At 44.3% G+C, this 20,422-nt stretch overlaps 1 protein-coding gene across 1 annotated transcript in view; it reads right to left on the minus strand.

Annotated features, from left to right (window-relative positions):
* The window catches only part of ABCA1 (ATP binding cassette subfamily A member 1), a 98,653-nt gene that overhangs the window by 58,945 nt on the left and 19,286 nt on the right, over nt 1–20,422 (minus strand). The window contains exons 6-8 of the mRNA XM_052778935.1: nt 17,297–17,390; nt 13,270–13,411; nt 12,265–12,386 (exon numbers count right to left, since the gene is read on the minus strand). Coding sequence (XP_052634895.1) covers nt 12,265–12,386; nt 13,270–13,411; nt 17,297–17,390 — 358 coding nt within the window. The remainder of the gene's footprint in view (nt 1–12,264; nt 12,387–13,269; nt 13,412–17,296; nt 17,391–20,422) is intronic.

Consider the following 20,422-nt stretch of genomic DNA (forward strand, 5'->3'; position numbering starts at 1 on the left):
ACAATCACCCAGAGGAAACAGTGATCTCCTAATGTTGAAGCCTGTTACAGCATTGTACCCTACTGAGCCAATGACCCCGATCTACACTGTGAAAAGCAAGCCTTTCAGATGGGCCAGGGCTGGACTCAGCAAGGCAGCAAATTTTTATATGCCCTCATTATATTCTTAACTTGGGACAACACATCCAGAAAGCATGATAAAATAACATTGTTTTAAGGTGTGTTTTTTTAAAGTGATTACTATGTTTTCCTTTCCCTATAAGGCACTCTTCCCCCCTGTGTGGGAGGAATAGCTCTCAGAGCTGCCTGTATCGCTGTTGGTACTGGCAGGAGCTAAAACTGTCCTCTGAACAAGCTGGACAGCCGTACCCTGATTTGCTGGCAAGAAATCAAGCAGCTCAGCAGGCCTGTTGGGCAGGATCGGCTAGTGTGAAGATACAAGCCTAATTTGCTTGTAGTTGAAATTCTGTTCCTCCTGTAGCCATGGCTTGACCTGTTTTTATGGTAGGCTACACAGCTCTCTGCTCTGTGTCCATCAGGCATGTAACAGTGCTGCCTCTGCAGACATTAGGTAATACCCAAGTGAGCACCCACTTAACCAGAGCCCATCATCTTCATATATTTGTCATGCCAAATAGTGATCTGAGTAGAGAGGAGGCAGCCTGCCATCCATCTCCAGTAGCTAGGATCTCTCCTGGGAGAAAGGGAAACGTTGTGCAACAGGCCCAGTCCATCTCTCTCATCTTGGGACTGCAGACACTGGGACCATCTCCATTCCTCTACAAGTCACCATTTTTGCTTAGAAGAGCTTTAAAAATAGCGACCAGAGCAATCACCCTGGCAGAAAGCACAGCTGACACCGTGTACTGGTGCACACGCAACAGACCAGCCCTCGGCTAGCCTTTACTCAGGGCTGTGTTGGCTTCGAGAATGCAGAGCCCATTCAAGCCGGCTGAGATCCCACCTCCAACCTGCATGGAAAGTCAGCAGCAAACACGAGGCTCGTACCTGTCTTTAGGTAGTAGCACTTTAAGTACTAAATGCCATCGGCGCCCCCCCCCCCCCGCCCATGACACACAAGACAGCAGAAAGACTCTGCATCAGAAAGCAAAGATGCAAGGCACAGAAACAAAAGCCACAGGCTGGTCACCAGCAGTCCTGCCAGCAAACGCGGCCTGCAGAGCTGTCTGCGAAGGGACACACCCAACCATCTCCCTAGGCCCTGTGTAACACCACAGAAGAGATATTCTCGCACCTTCCCCTGCTGCAAGCCAAATTCTGTTATCAGCACAGACAACTGTGAAACACAGCTTGCCAATGAAGAAACAGAGAAAAATTTATTCAGGCTTCTAACAGTGCAAAAAATGAAGCAGGCTTAAAGTAAACATCCTAAGTATCTTCGCCGTATTGCTTTAAGAAGCTAATCCCGAGCAGACCTCCAAATCACGTGGCAGTTATAACTGGTTGAAAATTCTCCTGCTAGTTTTCACAAAACAAGGACAAACTGCAAATTTCTCAGCCTTTGCATTGCCTTGTCAGCCACGGAGATGACAGACCTCAGATCCGACTAGATACAATACTTCATCATTGCAACAAAATTATTTTCAGGAGTGGTATACAAAACACATTTAGGTCTGGTACAGGCTATGGAGAAGGTCTCTAAAGGTCAAATCCAGCTCAGAGAGAGAGGTGCATCTAAAGACGCAGAAAATAAGGATTTGCTGTTAAGCAAAATTTTGACTTTGATTTTGACTGCACTAGGAACATTATGCCCTAGATAATACACAGAATTTAGACGTTTCAAAACATCAACTCAGACACAGTAAAATACATTAAAAAAATCAATAGACAGACTGGAAACCGAATGCCATGGGCACATCTAGCCACATATCACTATTCTAATGGCAAACACTGGTGTGAGCATACAAGGAATGACATTATGCTACTAAAAAGCACGGAGCTAAGCAGAAGTTAAAAGCATAAGCTGTGACCAAGGAGGACCCTATCCAGAATTCCTTGTACTTGAGCAAGTGACCTTGAATTCAGTGGAAATTCAAGTCACAGGAAAAAGCAGGACTGGACATTTTAATCAAATGACCATTACTAACAGCAGAAAGGTTTTCATGAGCTGGCTACGTGAGCATGCATCTGGGTGACTGCTGATTCAAATGCAAACAGAAGACACCTCTATCAGAACCATTTCAAAGCCCCAAAACAAGCAGGCAGAACTACCCCACCAGTATCATGCTACTCGAAACTCAGCACCAGCCATCCAGTTTGAAAGACTTCTCCCACAAAACTGGCATGGGTAATGATGAACCTCAAGCAAAACTGCAGGCAGAGCTGCCTGGGATGAAAGCACCCTTACTGTCCTGTACTTATATTTGTTTCGCCTTACATAGAAAGGCTGATGAGAAGAGAAAAAGCCACCCCTCCCTTGGGTGTGAAGCCTCACTCCGCCGCTGCTCCCTTCCTCTCACTCAGCACAGATTCGGGGAACCCAGCTCACATCTGACTTTTACAGTTTAACACAATATCAAGTCTGCAGTTGGCAGATCATAGTGGCTCTTGCTTCCCCTATGCTCAGGAAGACCTGTCACTTCTGGATTTAGTGCCAAGTCCTAACCTAACGCCCCTCATCTAGCACACAACAACAGAAGCCACCTCCAGAACAAAGGGTTAAACCAATCCAACAGGTAGCAAAAAATGCTAAAGATTAACAAGGATAAGCCAATCACTAAAGTCCAATTAGTTTAAGCAGAAACACTGTCTACTTATGCTGAAAACATACGTACATCTAAATTATTTCAACCTCCCATAATTGCTCCCTATGTTTCAATTTCATTGGCCATTGGAAAGTTATGGCTTATGGATAGTAGTTTGGTTTTGCTTTGGAGACTCAAGTCCAAAGGAAGGGGTGGGGGGAGAATAATCAAGCTTCAGTGCTGAAAGAAAAGATTATGTTTTCTCCACCTCGTTTAGGGCAACTTTGCAAGCATTCAGCCCCTTCATTAGTATAAATCAGACTGCTGAGCAACAGCACTTCAAAACAGTTGAAGAGCTTTCTCTCTTTGGGAAAGACTGAAAAGCAGATGCTTAGTAGATGCAGATTGCCCAAATTCACATACAGTCTTGGCTAGAGATCATGCCTCTTGTATCCTAAGTGTGACACTATACCGCTGTTTACTTTGGGATGCTACCAACAGTCCCTGCCTTGGTAGTCTGAGGAGTTCATCCTTCAGTTTGGTATTCTTCTAGACTGTCAGTATCCTAACCATTCCTTCCCTTCAGTACTGACATTAACTTGCTGACTGAAAATACACCTTGGAGTAGTTGCGTGAATATCAGCATCCACTATGTTTTACTCAGAGGACAGAAACATGACTAGTACACACAGAAAAGAGCAGTGCCTCTTGTTGCTCTAGGAACCTGGTCCTGTGTACCAATCCCAAAGCAGTGCAGTTAACACGAACAAAATTGAGCGTGTGCTGCTGCAGACGTCTTCTGCATTATTTATATGGATGCACTGGTAAAGTTCTTTGCACTTTCTTCAGGTAGCAGCAACAGATAACATGAAAAGGAAGAAAAGGAACCAGGTAGGTGAAGACACTTGTGGTCTTAAAGGGCTACTCCATTGTCTTGATTTCTGTTCTCTGGCTTTACAGCACACTTTTCCCAACCTGCTGGGCAGTGTGCAAGTATGTGAACAGAGCAAGGTAATAGCATAGGTGAGCAGAGATATCTGATCGCTGCTGACCACATCATCACACAGCTGTGCCTTTGCTATGAGGAAAGTTGTTGGGACAATTCACTTTCATGTCTGCATCTTGTCTCAAGTAGCAAAGCACTTTTTTCCTATTGTTCTGAAGCAGCATTTTGTTGTCTGAAGACAACAGGTGCTCCTTTCCTAAGCAGCTGGTTGGCACAAGTCAGAACAAGCACTCACACTTGAGATATTGCTATCTTTGCAGTAAGCTGTCTTTGTCCCATCAGCAAATCCCCTTCTGGCATATATGTATGCTCAGTCAGCCTCAGATATGGTCCAGTTATGTTTCAGCTGCACTTGTTAAAATAGATGGAGAACTACAAGGAAAGGACCTCCTGAGATGTAATAGTTTATGCTTATTAAGTTCTGGCTGGCTGTAGTCATGCAAACCTTCTGCCAGTGTCAACCAAAAAGACATCCAAGGACTAACTCAGGTAGTATTTGCCTCTCAAAAGATACATTTAGAAGAACAGAAATGTTCAGGGAGGGGAAGGAAAAATAACTAAAAACCACCCTGCAGGAAAGGGTCTTTATTTAAAATCCCTTAAAAGGGTCTTCTATTGCACCATCCTTAAAACTAAAAAAACTTAGAAAGGGAAGGAAACTTCAGCAGTTTACAGAGGATGTGTGTCAGATCAGCCTGAATCTCATCCACATATAGCTTAGTGCTGCCAGGTCAGCATAAAAAAAAGCTAGGGCAAGGTCTTCAGCTAACAGATGAGCTACATACATACTAAATTTTCAGAGGTACACCAATTTTTCATCAGCTGAGGATTTTATGCCACACAGGCATAAGCAGTATGTAGTTTTAACAAACTCAGTTAATCACTAACTCTTCGTTAATACATAAAAATACGTATAATTTTTTTTATTTTGCAGCTTTTCCATTTGATTTCAAAGGATTTTTCCAGAATTTTGGAAAAAAAAACCCCATATGCAAAGTATGATACAAGCATAAAACCTGTAACCTGAACTAAAAATGCATCTCAAACAAGATGCAACCACTACTTGATAAAACACAGCAACAGCAAAAAAAAAACCCAACCCCAAAACCTAGGGTTGGAAGTGAGGAATGTTGTAGTTTGTTGAAGCTGCAAAGAAATTTAGCAACAGGTGGTAGAATATGTGTTTGATTTTAGCCAGGATCCTAGCATTAACACTCACTTATTTTATGACCAAAAGTATTTAAATAGAACAGTATCTGTTTCCCATGAAAAAGGCTGCCTACAAAAATTGAGCTTTCATGGATTTTCAAAAAAATTCAGTCAAGCAGTGCTCTATCCTCTTGCCTGGGTAAAAACGAACTTTGATTCAACATCAACAATATTTCAAAGCCACCACCTTTTATTGCATTCTGACTTCACTGAAAACTGCCACATCCTACTGTGTTCAGAACGAGGCCTCCAGTTCCTTGGCAGTTGTTTATTTAGCTCACAGGAATGCTGTAAAAATTAGGTAGTAAGTGTTCATAATGCACACTGAAGATGAAATGTATTATTACAGGAGAAGACTCCAAAGCTGAACATTAACTTGAGAGATATGGGAGGTCAGATCTGAATTAGGCACTCCGGCCTCAGTACCAAGTCAGACACAGAAGTGGACAGGGCTTCTTCCAACTGTGGCAATTTCGTAATCGCCACTCTCATGAGAGCTCAGCCCCATGGAAATCCCCTGACAAAGCTGAACTTTCCACCAGATGACAGTGGTACATATTTCCTAGGGGACTACTAGCACCAAGCTCAATGTAAAAAGTCTCTATCCCACTCTCTCAACCAACCTCAGGCTGTAGCTTAAGTAGACCAATGCAATCTTCCACAGATCAGGCAATTTATTGAGATTCTGAGATTAGAATTGACTGAGAACAAATCCAGAAATTGCATCAGAGTGGAAAACACAGAAAATAAATGCAAATTGAAATTAACACTGAGCGTAAGTTTTCGGCAACATAATGCTGGTATTAGCAAGCTGTACTGATAAGGTTGCATACAAAAAGAGGGAGATAATAGGAGAGCGTGAAAGCTGTAATTGTTTATTTAACACTCTCCATTTTAATCGCTGGTTCAAAATAAAAGTCAGTGTTGACAGAGCAGGCTGAAGAGTTTTAGGAGACTGGAGAAAGCACCCAAAACTTTTTAATACTGTCCTGCTTCTGCAGCACATGCCAATATTACTTACACTGTGACAAGCACAGTAAACAATTCTTGTTTTCTTTATCATTGTGTCTTTACCTAGACAAGTTAACAGCAAGATAAAGATGGCCCCTTTAAGCCCCTTTAAGATTTGGTATCTGCTGGAATAGTTGTGTTGCTAATTGTAGATATCGGCACTGTTGGCTTCCCTGCATGCAGCCAAACCATTAGCTGGCACCACCAGGTTAGCTGGTCTTAAAGTAACCAAATTGCCAGTGCAGCCCTTCACCAGTGGAAACCAATGCTTGTGATTCTCCTCATGTGTTTTTAACAGGGTTCATACAGTCTTCTGTGATAAATTTCTCAGAAATGTTTTTCTCAAGCTCCTGTCACCTCGTATTGTGCAGACACTACAGCAAGGCCAGATTTAATACTACATGGGTTTTTTCAATTCCACTTTCAAAGGGATTTCAGTCTTTCCTCCCACATCCACCTAGAATCCCAGCTGGCATAATTCTAAACCTCTCACTTCAAACACATCTCAGCAGAAGGGAAGTTCAGACCAAAACCAGGCACCAAAGCCCAGTTCTGCAGGATCAGAAGACAGCGATGCACATTATGCTGTATCTGTTTACCCATCTCAACCTCTAAGCAAAGTCATGTAATAACAATGCTGTTACAGACAAAGAAACCTCTGAAAGTTCATGGACAGCCCCATGGGAAAGAAGCATGATTCTCCTGGTAACAGATTTAATGCTGCAGCAGACCTTTGTGCCTATACCTCTATCATCATCATTTTACTACTTTAATCTCATCTTTGGCTTCAAAACATCAAAGAAAGCAGAATTAGACTCTATTGAAAGTAGTAACATTTGCTGAATTACACATTTGCACTAATAAAAGCTGCATACCTAACAGCCCAACACACAACTTGGGACCCACACTGCCATAAGTCTTCTCTACCTTTGCATATCTCTTGACTGTCAGCCTCCCAGTTTCAAGTTCAGGACAGAAAAAATAACAGACCCATTGGGATCACACACAGACTTTGTCCACTACCTGTAGTAAGGGACTTCAAGTGCCCTTCCAAAAATGTTTTTGAAAGGTTTTTCCAGAAGATCTGCAGTTGCCTGCACAACTTCCATTCACTTGCCAAAAAAAAAAAAAAAAAAAAAAAAGAGAGAAATCAAGTCTGTGCCTGCTCAGCAACCCAGTGATTTGAAGAAGAAATTAGGCAAATGTGGGAGAACTGCCACGTGTACCTGAATCTCCTCACTGCCCAATCAACATGGCACACTACAAAACCCTTTGTGCTATCCAAGTACCCAGTACTGGCTGCTTGTTCTACTTGCTCCATCTCGACAGACCGCACCTGACCAAAGCAGAAATCACACTGGTTCCCACGCAGTCCCGGGCCCCCCTTCCTGGCTGGATGCTTCAGGCTGGGAGGCAGCAGCAGCCAGGAACACCCTGTGGAGTTATGCTAGGGCTAACGCAAAGTAACCCATACTGAAAACACAAAGGTAAAGCAGCCTTCCTACCCACTCCTACAAGTCAAGATCTCTCTACTGATACCACAGGGCAGCATTTTTGGCAACATCTTCCCCAGGCTAAAGGAAACGGAAGGACCTGCACGTCACCATGGAGCAAGCATCAGACAAACCAGTTGTATATTTACATGCAGCCATGCAATGGCAGGAATGCCGCCCTGCTGCAGTTGGTGTCTGCAGGTGTTTCCAGGGGTGAAGGCCACCTGGACATATAGTTTGTTAGTCCTCATTCTAGCCTAGCTGGTTTCTGCTAGGATCCTTCCCGAGGGAAGTCAGGGAGGAAGCCAGCTTAATTAGGGAGAGGTAGGCAGGTATAAGAATCAATGTGAATGCTTAGCTTGAGGGCATGGGGTCATTTTTCTTAGGGAGAAGACACTGAGGAGGCAGTTACCTATCACTTTAACATCACCTAGTAGATAATGCACAACATCCTGTTTCCCTGAGCACTCTGATAATCATATAGCAGGACACACGCCACCAGAAAGCTTCTCCCAAGGCTGCTCTTCAGCCCAAGCCCTCCATCATCCTTTACCTGTTAAATAAAAGTAGAACTAATAGCACTGACCAGACAGGCTGCAAACTCCTTCAGTCTCAACATCTGTCTGTGCAGCAGTGTGCAACATCAGCAGAGGATGCCACCCACCTGATGTTTCTCCCACACCATGAGCAATACTAGTCCAGCAAACTGGAAAAGGCAGGGCACATGTGGAATAATAGCCTGAGATCTGATGCAATTTCTTAGGCAATGTTTGTTTCCCTCTGCCTATTCCAATGCTCCATTTTTGTTTAGTTGGGTTGGCTTCAAGAAAACTAGAAACACGTCCTTTGGGATCACTGAAAACTAAGAGCTATGAAGCAAATACCAGCTCGACTGGCTTGTATGTGCAACTGTTAGCAACAACCAAAGAAGGTGGCTTTAATTTTACCTCTTGATTTATTACCCCATGGCACTGCAGAACAAAGTATTTGGGAGCCCTGTAGAGAGAAGGAAGAAATGAAGAAAGTGTGCCTCAGAGCCCACAGCAAGCTGTATCTCCACCTTTTAAAAAAAGGAGGCAAGCTTATTTCTTGCAAACACTTTATCCTCTGCTAAACAGCATTGAGGCCAGTTGCAAATCCAGTGCCTGCAAGCAGTGAGCCAAACCTACTGCAGGTGGCAATCCCAGCAGCCATGTCATGCACTTGGATGTGCTGTCACCAAGGTCTTTGACTCTCTGTTCTGATTTGCACTCTGCCTTATCATGAGTGTTGAAGACCTTGGTGACATTGCTGGACAGAGATGTAACAAGTGCTGGGAAGGAGAGGGCACCTGGCACCTCCCTGCAAAATCGATTATGTTAAAGTATGTGTGTGCCTGCACGTAGATTTCACTGCTCAGGGTTTGCTGAAAGTGTCCGTAGAACAGCAGCACCCATACAGCACGATTGCTGCCTGTGCTGAACTCCCACACTCCACTAGTTAGTACTTAATCCTGGCCAGAAAAGATGTTAAATGAAGCAAGGGTGGGCTGCTTCCTACTGCTAACACCTTCCCCTCTCTCCACCAGAGAGCTCTTCTGGAGCTCAGAGCAGCAGAGAACAGGAGCCATTCCTCAAACTCCCAGACATACAGCCCTGTTATGAAGGATTATCCCCTATCTCATCAAGAAGTGACTGAGATGCAAAGCCTGCTGGCATGAGTGCACAGCACTGCCTGAACAAAATCTTAGTGTCCTACCTTGCCTTTAACCAAGACAATGACTTGCAGGCACCTGTGTAAACACCCTGGCATCTTAAGCAAGCCTCCCTTCCCCAGAGTTCAACAGATGCCTAATTTCAGATCAGACAACAAATAGTCACACCTTGAACGTTAGTTTGTGAGGGTTGTTTTAAACAAGCTTGAAGGGAAAGGACTTTGGCAAATGCTCTCTAAACACATTCAAACATCTGAAGCCAAATACAGACATACATGCTCTGCATGACTAGCATTGGAACAAAATCTATACCACAGTTCCAATTTGTATGCTAGTAATGGAAGATCACCTCCAGAAGCCTGTTTCAAAGCTGTCAGGCAACAGTGGCAAGCGTGTGTGGAAGCAGGACATCACACCAGCATGAGGGGGCATGATGGAGCTGCAGAGAATGCAGCAGAGCCCACATCACACAGTAGGGAGCATACAGTCCCTCCCACTGGGGAAACACGAGCTGCAAAGCTGCATCTCTCTGTACCACTGATCCACATGGCTTCAGATCCAGGCCAGAGCTGGAACAGAGGAGGTATTACAGATGTTTCCGTCAGGTGATTAGCCCTCCTGCTAATTGGGGAAATACATGTATAAGGGCAGTGCTTTCAGGTTTGGAGATGTGCTTACATCTGACATCCAATTCTACTGCCGCCTTAGGTTCCCAGAGTCACTGAAGGAAATACTCCACAGAGGGAAGGATTTAAGCATCTCTCACACCTCACTGTCAACAGCAGCCGAAGGGTTGACCTGTAGTTCCCTTCCCTGCACAGGCATCTAAGCACTGCTAAGCATAAATACACAAGTACTTGTAAGATTAGAGGATGCTGTTTTATGCATGCTGTCAGAGAATGAATCAGGCAGCCAAGGAGTGGGCAGCAGGGACCCTCAAGTTGGAGGCTTTGTAAATGAGCATATCATGAGAAGGACAAACAGGCTTTGTTCTCTGTAAGCCTTACCAACAATGGGCAGTCTGTCATTCTAATGACACAGAGGCTTGATTTTTTTATTACACATTTGAAATATTTTATTATAGAAATACGATCTTTGATGACTAGTCTGAGGCTTATTTTTGCAGTCAGTCTGCTAGTCTTTATAGTAGTGAGAAACAGGAGCCTTCTGACTTTCAACTTGTACAATACTCCCTATGCAAAATGCTTCTTGGAATCACTCCTCCCCCTCAAACCTTCCGAGCAATGAGAGCTTCAGCTTATAGGTTTGACAGTTTTCTTGTAAATGACCGTGTCTGATGTTCGTTGCATGTTTCAGTACAAAACACCAGCATTTACTCTCTTTAGAAGAATTAACTTGCAGATACTACTGCAGGCACAAAGTGTAAAATCCAGTAACAGCAGCATCCATTATTCTGACAGAGAGAGCTTGTTCCCACAAGACCACGAAGTCAAACCAGAGGTTTGAAGAGGTCCATGAAAAACAGCATTAAACCTCTCTGGAAAATAGTAATCTTAACTCATTTTGGCTGTGTCCATTATGTGTCCATCTCTGCACATCTCTGCATCTTCTCCCTCTTAAAACTGCTGCTGATTTAGGTAAAAGCATGACGATGCCACTTAACCAGCTCTCAGAGTAAAAAGAGGGGAGCCCGGTGGTATGGATATTGCGCCCGGCAGAGAAGGGTGTCCCTTATACATAAGTAAAAAGTATCAACTAATGCTCAGAGTCAGTAGACCACAGCATCACCTGCAGATCTGATCACGGCAGGATTCTGCACGGCCCTGAAGGGGAGAGAGGAAGGTTATATATCCAAGACAAACCCCTTGCACAGTTTGTGTCTGTACATACAGCCAGCGCACACCTGCCAACCTGTCACGAACAATACAGATTATTTCAAAGTGACCTGCAATGTACTGAGCAACACAGGAAAGGATGTAAAAACACCATCTCTGATTTAGAAGTGTGCTCAGGACACACATCAGACACAAAACTATTCACATCATACCAGGTCAGATAGTTTTCTTCCTGGAGCCTGCCTGAGCCATGCTCAAATGAAGAAAGCTAGGAAGAACCACAACTGTAAAACGAGGGACAACTTTCACAAAACACTGTAATACCACCTACATTCAAAGAGCTCCACATGCCTGGATAGAGGCTGTAGGCAAAGACAGTCAATGGCTGTGTTCCCTGCTCTATTTCTTTCTAAACCATTACTTTCCATCACTTCCAATAGACACATGCAGCACTAATACAGCGGCCAAGAGAAATAATCTTTAAGAGTACCTCCCGAAACTCTAACAAGTTGCCATGTCAGAGAGACCTGGCAATAATGAGAGACATGCCACACTTCCTGAGACTGGTCAGAGCTATTTCATGTCCCACCTCTGCTGCAAGCATCCTGTGTGATCTCACAGTAGTCATTTATCTGCATGGGACAGAAAGGCACACCAGACCTTCTCACACAAGCTAAAAATGGAGTGATTCTCATTTTTCATGGCAAACAGGGCTGTGTGAGCCCCCAAGACAAAACACTTTCTTTTGGACCCTGCCATTCAAAATCCTGCCAGACAATAGCAGAGAATGAAGTATCCTACACCAAACAGTCATATGGAAACAAAAAAACCCAAGAACGGAAATGGAGACTTCATTGTCAGATAACAATCAGCTTTGAGTTTATAAACTGGAGGCCAACATCAGCTTTTCCTCATCTGTGTTCTTCCAGCGCACTTCCCTCTGGAGCTCAGGGGGTAGAGCGCTAAATTGCAGCTATATTGCGTTCACCGCTTCACTGACAAAATAGCAAAATAATTAGTGTTTTCCAAAAAGACACACTAAGACTCCTTTGAGAAAGTCAGCATTTTAACTGACTTCAGTGGGCTGAGGATTGTAATTTCACATCCAAAACAGCTGCTATTCTTGGCATTACAGACCATCCCTTTTCTCATCCACCGAAGAAGCTAAAGAGCATACAAAGCTCTGACACAGAAGAGGCTTAAGGTACTTCTGCAGCATTGGAAAGCATTTGATGAGCTGTAAATTATAACCACACACTTTCCCATTATGGCACATTTCAGAAATTTATACACAAGGAATTAACCAGGCCAGAAATGCCAGATGTAGGTGGCTCTTTCTACTATGCCGTTACCTGAGCCACAGGAGTTTCCCAGCTTGCGCAGTTTTCCCAGGACATTCTGGACATCCTTTATGCTTGTGTCCTGTTGGCTGTACAAGAGTAACCTCTTGGCATCTGAGAACAGGCGGGAAACACTGGTGACAGGAAAACACAAAAACAAACAGCAGTCATCAGCTCTGTGAGCCAGCACCCACAGATACAGTTTTACATCCCAATTCCAAAGTTCAGTCCCTTTCAGTTATGCCACTGCCTTCTCCAGTACAAGCCCTTTCTTCAGTGACCACCCTGGGACAATCCAAAGAGCCTAATAAAAGATGGCTGCTAATGCAAGGTCAAAGTTACATTGGGAACCTCCATGCATTTGGAAGTGTTTATTTAAGACTGGGATGGAAAGGGCCTCCTGCTGCCTATAAACTGCTTCCTCTTAGAAGCACAATAATTTAAGTATGCCCTTGCTCCTTTCAAATGCTTGTCCAGGTTGCAGACGCATTTTACTCTGCATTAAGCCTAACTGGCCTGACAGTATGAATGCAGCAAGCACGGCAGGGTATGAGGAAGCTGGCCGTAAATTGAGCTTTCTGCAACACATTAGGCAGTACTAAATGACAAATGTCAGGGGGTATCCCCCAGACCTACTCTTCAACTGCCTCTCATTCTACACTGCCTCAGAAGTTCGTTAACCAAGGAAAGATGGTCTCTGAAAAAAGAGCTTAGGCCTTGCCTTTTTATGGGCAAAATTCTGAGCAACTGATAAGATAAGGGACACCAGTCCTCACCCAGGCAGAGCTTTTCATTCACCAAGAGCTTCGGCTGCTTGGACTCAGGGATACTGCACACATACCAGCTCTCTGCTAGCCCCTCTGAACTTGGCAGCTGGAGAGCTTGGTACTTCAGTGGTGGCAGGAACAGCAAAACGCTCAATAGTGTAGGGTTACACAACTAGCTGATGACTCCCAAATATCCCTTTTCCACATACTCCCCCAAGAACAGACATGAGGAAAAAGCAGACAGACTCACATGGAGGCATTGAAGTTACCAACGATGCCAGGGGCTTCCCCAGGAGTTGGGTAGCGGAAACAAGGATTGTTGGCATTACAGATGATCCCCTGTATCCATGGCAAGGTTCCTGCTGAAGGCATAGCTTTGTTTGGGAAGTGACCTAGAACAGAAACACAAGAGTTAGGAGACAGAAACACAGGATACAAGCCACTACCACACAGCACTGCATTTGAAAGGCAGTGCTAATCCTGCGCTGGTTACTGCCCCAAATTACTTATGAGAGTGCAAAATTGCCAACACTAAGAAGGGCTGAGCTCATATTAAGTTCCCCACACAGCTCTAGCCTCCTCCACTGAAAAACTACACCTTGTTAAGCCTGTAGGAGAAGCTCTTCGCTACTTTCATCATCGCAGCATTGGTTTTGGCCATGCTGACAGGGATATAGTACTTCTTGCTGAGGAATCCCCAACAGCAGGCAACTCCAAAGCCTGGCAGTGGTGAGCACATGCACACACATGCTTTTAACCAGCCACGCTTCTCTGGATTTGCACGCTTAACTAAATAAGGATTCGGCTTGAGGCCACACGGACAGCCCCCGTCAGGGTCTTCGTTCTGAAGACCCATCATGTTTCTATTCAGTCCTTTTGGTTTTCAAAATCCACTCAACTCAATTACACACACTGTAAACACCAAGCAAAGGGTCAGCAATTGTGGGGTGGGTGCCTACATTCGTTTCCCTGAGATAAGTATGTCATTGCTGTTCCATATTAGTTTGATTTCCAGACAGTCTTAAAACTTTAGAGTTCCTAGAACATTTAGGCACCTGCCTGCCATATTTCAAATCTTTTTGCTGAAGTCTAACTCTTGTTACTAAAGACCTACTTAAGACATTGCTCAGACTTTGTGTCCTGTTTACATTCTGCGTTCTGGTCAAGAGTTAAAGCAGTAACAAAACCACTCATGGCCAATCTCCACCAGTACACCACTCAGGCACTTGTGAATGTCTTACCCTCCAGCGACAGGGGAAGAAAGGCTTCCCTTTGTGTAATCCTGCACCTCGGACTAGCCATCAGGCTGCTTTCTGCAAACAAACTCACTTCCTCACCCCCACACTAGGGAGGGGAGCACAGGAGAAGGTTATGCCCCTTTCCCAGTAGCTCTTGCAGCTACTCAAGGCTTTGACCACGAGATGCACATTCTCCCCTCTGGTACCCACCTTGCCCTAGCAGCATGCCTGCAATCACACAGGGGGCTGGCTCCCTACCTCCCCAGCCACAATGGAGGTACCAGAACCCCAGGAGGAAGAGAGGTCAAAGCTGCTGAATTACAGCAAGGCTGGTTAATGTAGGTGGCTGAAGGAAGACGGGGAGCTTATCAGCCCTCCCTGGAGAAAGCCAAGGACCCTGTCCAGGAGAAAGGTGAAGGAACCAAAGGTTCATTGTTTCCAGCATGCAGGGGACTGTTTGTTCCCAGTTCTCTGTTTAAAATAGAAAAGCTATTTACCTGAGCTCTCTGGCTTTTGTTTCATTCTGCTTTTTTGTTCTTCTTGGCTGAGGGGCTTGGGGGGCAGGGGGAAGAGGAAAAATGCCAAGACTTTCCAATTCTTTTCATAAAATTTCCCAGAGAATCACCTTCTCTCTCCTCCATGCCTTTTATTTTACATGGCTAAGAGCTCAAAGAAACTATTAAAAGCAGTATGAAAAGAGGAAGGATGCATAAGAATTCATGGTAACTTTTTATATACAGTGAGGCATGTAACAGTTTCTCACAGAGTAAAGCAGAAATCTGCCAGTTTTAAGTCAGGTGAGTTACACAGAAAACAGTGTAGCAGCACACCGTTTTCAGTGACATTGATGCATACATCTAGCTTTTCAGTAGATATTAAAGTCACTTTTTGTCAGATTTTTTTTTCCCAAATGAAGTGCATTTTGAATACCCTAAAGGGTCACAGGAACAGAAAAGCCAAACTCTACAAGACACAAGTCAGCAATCTTGCTCAAATGCAATCCAAGATGTCTTCTCTGGCTGGTCTGGTGAAAGCCATTAACTATCACTTAAGAGCTAGCAAAATTTTCCCCTGTGTTTTCAGAAGAAGGTTCCTCACACTAGGCCAGGCTTCTAGAAATAAAAAATCCTGACTGGAAAGTCTGACCACAGAAACAGCCCAGTCCTTGGTTCTTCTCCTCAAACAGGAAAAGAGAACTGAAAATCATATTTGTTGAAAAAGACTATAACATTAAAATACTGAGGCTATCTGGAGGCTACAAAGCACTTGCATGCAGCTCTGTTACTGCTATCATCAGGCATTACCTGCAAGTGATTTCATAACAGCATACAGCACTGCCACTACAGATAACAATCCTGTTTCCCTTAAGGCATCCACAGGGTTGCCACAGAGTTCACCGTGAACTCAAGGTTTCTTTCTTTCTATCTCTGCTCACAGTTCAGCAAAAAATGTTCCACTATACAACACATCAGCATCCGTCAGCATATGAGTGAACATTCAATGAAATCAGTCCACACTTAAATGAAATTATTTAGTTGCCTGTTCTCAGAAGCTTTTCAAAAAAGTGGAGAGGAGTTAACCATAAAAAGTGAATTAAAAAATTACCACATGCCCTACACTCTACAATTCCTTATGACAACACAGGGAGAAGGCAGACAAAACAACATCAGTCAACATAAATGGCAAGGAAAAAGGGCTGCAGGTGAAAGCCTCAAAACTCTGCTTGTGACACCAGGTTGCCAGAGCAAAGGATTTACACGGAGGTTAGTGACTAACAAGCCCAATCTAAACAGCATTATGAAAAGGCAGTTCTTGCTAGGTTTGAATTTATATACTACACTGCCACAGCTGAGAAATTACCATTGAGGCTGCTATTTACACCAGCTGAGTAGACTGCTGATTGCTTCTCTTCAGCTTTATGTCCTTATTACAGGCATCTCCTAATGCCACTGTAACATTCAGTCAGAACAGCCAATTCAAATGCCATGCAGCTAAGTATGAGATTTAATTTAGGGAAGCTTCAATTACCCTGCCAAGCACTGTAGCAAGTGAGTTAGGCAGTACATGGGACCAGCGGTGTCCAAAGTGTAATGGGAAACTGCAAACATTAACACTTCAGCTTTGAAAGGATCCTTGCTAGCTTGAAAGCCTACCAAGCAGCACAAAATGCCCCAGCCACTGCAAAGAACCATGGGGTAAGTGCTGTAAGAGCTAGTTCTCTATCCATTTTAAGAATGAAGCACTTCAGAATGCCCTCCGGAATCATGTTGTGCTGACCCTTAAACCTTATCCTGCAGTAATCAGGCAAAGGAAAGATAAACAAAGAGCTCTTCCACAGTCAGCTAATTGCAGCATGAGATTGTCACCAATCACAGTAAGACAAAGCATGTTGCTAATAAACGAGTCATGCTTCCTAAATCAAAGGGCAACCAACAAAGGCCTAAAGATTGTCATTTGCAGAGCAAGGATAAGCTTCCTTTGAAAAATCAGAAATGTGCCCATTAAAGAGAAAAGTAGAATAGTTTTTCCCCACAAATGTACGACTGCTGAATCTGAATACAGAGCTGACAGTCTAATGGTTAGAAGGAATGGAAGTGCTCTTGTGCTCTTCATATGTGATACATTAACCCACACTACTGCCTGAAAACAAGATTGCTTTCTTACAGATCTGAACACTGCTTTCTTTTTATAGTAAGTCACATACAGATCAACAATGAGAAGTAAGACTTGGGTTCTGTGTGGGTTTTGCAGACTTGTCACAGTTTTACAGCAAATACTCAGCTAATACATTATAAATGCAAAAAATGAGAAACAGCAAGAAAAACAGCAGCAATGTACAGTCCTGGAGCAGTATTAACATGTCAGAACACACTGCAGTCCTCAAGGTGGAAGGAAAGGTGCCATTAAAACTTCCCTGAAGATTTCTGACTGAAGTACGCAACCAATGCCCCTGCTCTTTGCCTCTCGCCAGCTACATTATTACGTTCTAACCATGAAACAACAACCATTCTGGGTGCAGCTGCTGTGTTTGGTACTTACATTCATGCTGCTCATAGGGCGGATATGAAAGTCTTACAGAGATCAGGATGAAGAAGATAAACAGAGGCCAGGCAACTTCGATCAGCAGCTGGAACTGGAGACAATAAAAGACAAAATATTAAGACATCATATTCAAAATACAGGACAGAACAGAGGTTCCAGGACAATCCACTTTTAAGCCAGGACAGTTTTGCAAGCACTGCCTGACTTTGCTTTGCCTTTGCATTCCAGGACCAGGAAGTTTGTTCCTCCAGCTTCAGAGGATAATCTGCAAAGAATTACAGGCTTTTCTCACTGATATATGCCAGTTATGGGACTAAACTAGATGTGCTTAAGGGCTATTTTTGGCTTCCTTTTAGAGTTCCTTTTGTCCCCTGACTGAAAGAAACCTTCCAATGAATCTTCCCAGCAATCCGCTGAATTTTTGGCCTCATATTTTAGAAGTAGTGGGAAGTACTTGCATCCCGTTCTCACAGTGAACCATTAAGCTTCTACCCCAACACATCAGGCATGGAAATTGTGCTTGTGCATAGCTACACCAAATCTTTCAGTTTCAGTGCTGCAGAACTATATTGGTATCAGGAAAGTAGAGCTACTAAGATTAATCTCATACCTAGTTACTGTTTTGTTCTAATGTCTGTTTGTTCCCAAAGGTAGGCACCTACTGGCCCAGGGTACCTACAGATAGGCAGTGAGTGTCAGGCAAAGACATAAAATTTAAGACAAGAATATAAGAAAGGCCTACTATTAAATGCAGAGCATTTTTTAGACAGGGAATTGAAGCACAGAAAAATTCACTGAGATCGGCCACATCCCACAGAAGCTTCCGAGACACAAGCTGATGTTTCCGAGGCTTGAGCTTCACCAGCCACACTCCTCCTTTCCCACTCCAGAAATGCTGCCTAAACACGCCTTTTAGGTAAGCCATGAGACAAGGAAAAACTGAAAGCTTTTTGTTGCTGCTTCTTATGTTTTTGCTCCTTTGGGAGAGGGAAACCAGAGTGTTTTCTGTCAAGTAAAGAGAAATCTTTTCCCCTTCTTTCCTGGAAAACCCTGTCTTTTCTAACAAGATGTCTACATCGTTCTTACTACAAGCCAGATAGGATAAGACCTGCACCCCAGTGGGAGAGAGAATCCACACACACAAATGTGTTTTCCCATGTTACACCATTAACAGCTAAAATTAGGCTCTTGACACTCAGCACAAGGAACTCCATGCAAACTTTGAGGTGAGACTTCTGGGTGACTAGTGTACCTCAAAATAATCTCACACTGTAAAAACAGTGCATTAAAACAAATGCCACTTCATCCAGCAGAGGAAACCATCTAGGATGGCTCTTCACAGATACCCTTAATGGCTGACATCCAACCAAACAGCAACCCTATCTAAAAGACATAGAAATTGAGCATCAGAGGCTCCCAGGCACTCCTGGTAACATGCCAGCCTCTGCAGGATGAGTTTGGGATACTGTTTCCCACCCGTTGTTTTTCATGCACCTACTGTATGACTACTGGATAAGAAACTCCACTGACACCATGCCAACAAAGATGCGAGGAAGATGTCTCACTATCTTTGGTCTCTGTTTTCACAATAAGCAGTGTAGTGGCAGCACACACACAAGCCACTAACAGTGACAGCCTGCTTCCTTCTGCATTAAACAGTGATCTGGCTCCCAGAAGTAAGAGATGCTCAGAGCTAGGACACTAACAACTTGTCTACTCCTTCCCTTTTCAGGATCCCCTCACAGCTGCTGCCAGGATGATGTAGCAGGACTTTTCCTCCTCTTGACAGAAAGGTGTCTGTGAAACCAGGACAAGACATTCCCTCCGCCAGCATCGATGGCCATGCTCTGGCACACATCACGGCCCTCTGCCACCCTGGCTGTAGGCAAGGAGCACACATCCCAAGTGACTGCTACTACACTGTCTGGGGAAGAGCGGTGTCAGCTGGGCTTGTGGAGGCTTCTCAGGGCAACCAAGGTGGCCAGAAAGCCTCTTGCAGCCCTGTGACTGCTACAGAACCAGCAACAAAATGCTGCCCTGGAGATCAAGCCCTGGCTTGCTTGGAGAAATATCAGCCCCAGCCACACCACACTGGGGGGGGACGACAATAGTGCCCGAATGGCCCTGTTGTTGAAGGGGGAGCCTGGCTTCCTGCACACATAGCTCCTCTTTTGCATGCCTGGTGATGGTTAATTAAGATTACACAATCATGAAGGTAACCACATGTGGGCTGTATGCTTCTGCACAGGCAACATGTCTAACTCTGCAGATTGACAGGCTTGGGGAGGACGGAGAAAGGCGGGATGCAGCTTGGACTGACCAAGTTGCACCTTTACAGCTCAAGACTGCTGCATCATGGCAGCCAGTGAAATGCTACTTAGTGAAAGACAGCTGGCAACTGCTGCACCAGAGGCTTGCACAGGGTCAAGCTCAATGTGTCAGCAGCATTTCAACAGAGAGTTTGGACTCCCTGGCCAGCCTCTTCTGCTGTTCAACGAAAACTGAATTTTCTTCCTTTTGCTCCTAGAGGTCAGTAGGTTCCTTCCTCTACTGCTTCCTGACCTTCCTGTGACAGCACTTCTCATCCACTTTGGCCTTTGCAGAGGAAGACACAGGGATACTAAAGGAGACATGTCTCACTCGTATTTATACTAAATAGATACTGAAAAATCAAGTCCCCTCACCCACTTTTGTCCTGCAACTACTAGACCAGGCTGGTAAACAGTGAAATGAATCTTCAAACTTCCAGCCCCTCTGCTACCCCTGCTCCATCTGGAGTTGAAGGAGGAACATCCCATTTGCACATGGCAGGTGAATTCAGAGGCAGCACTTGGCCAAGAACAAACTGCTCCTAATTTTACTGAAGCTAGTCCCCAAAGCAAGCCCAATTTACACCAGTTGGCTGGTGATGCAGGGTATGATTAAATATTGAGATCTACACTGTGTCAACAGGATATCTGTTGAGCAAGAGCTAACCAACTATCACCCCATCTCACCGCCAACCACACTCCCCGCTTTTATGGTCCAGTTTCAATGCAGGGAGCTACAAGCAGCTGACCAGTGTCTCCATGCAAGTTTGAGGTGTCTTATTTGCAAGACAGCAGGGAGAGAGAAATGGTTTTA

The sequence above is a fragment of the Harpia harpyja genome, chromosome Z (assembly GCF_026419915.1).
Source record: "Harpia harpyja isolate bHarHar1 chromosome Z, bHarHar1 primary haplotype, whole genome shotgun sequence".
NCBI classification, from domain to species: Eukaryota; Metazoa; Chordata; class Aves; order Accipitriformes; family Accipitridae; genus Harpia; species Harpia harpyja.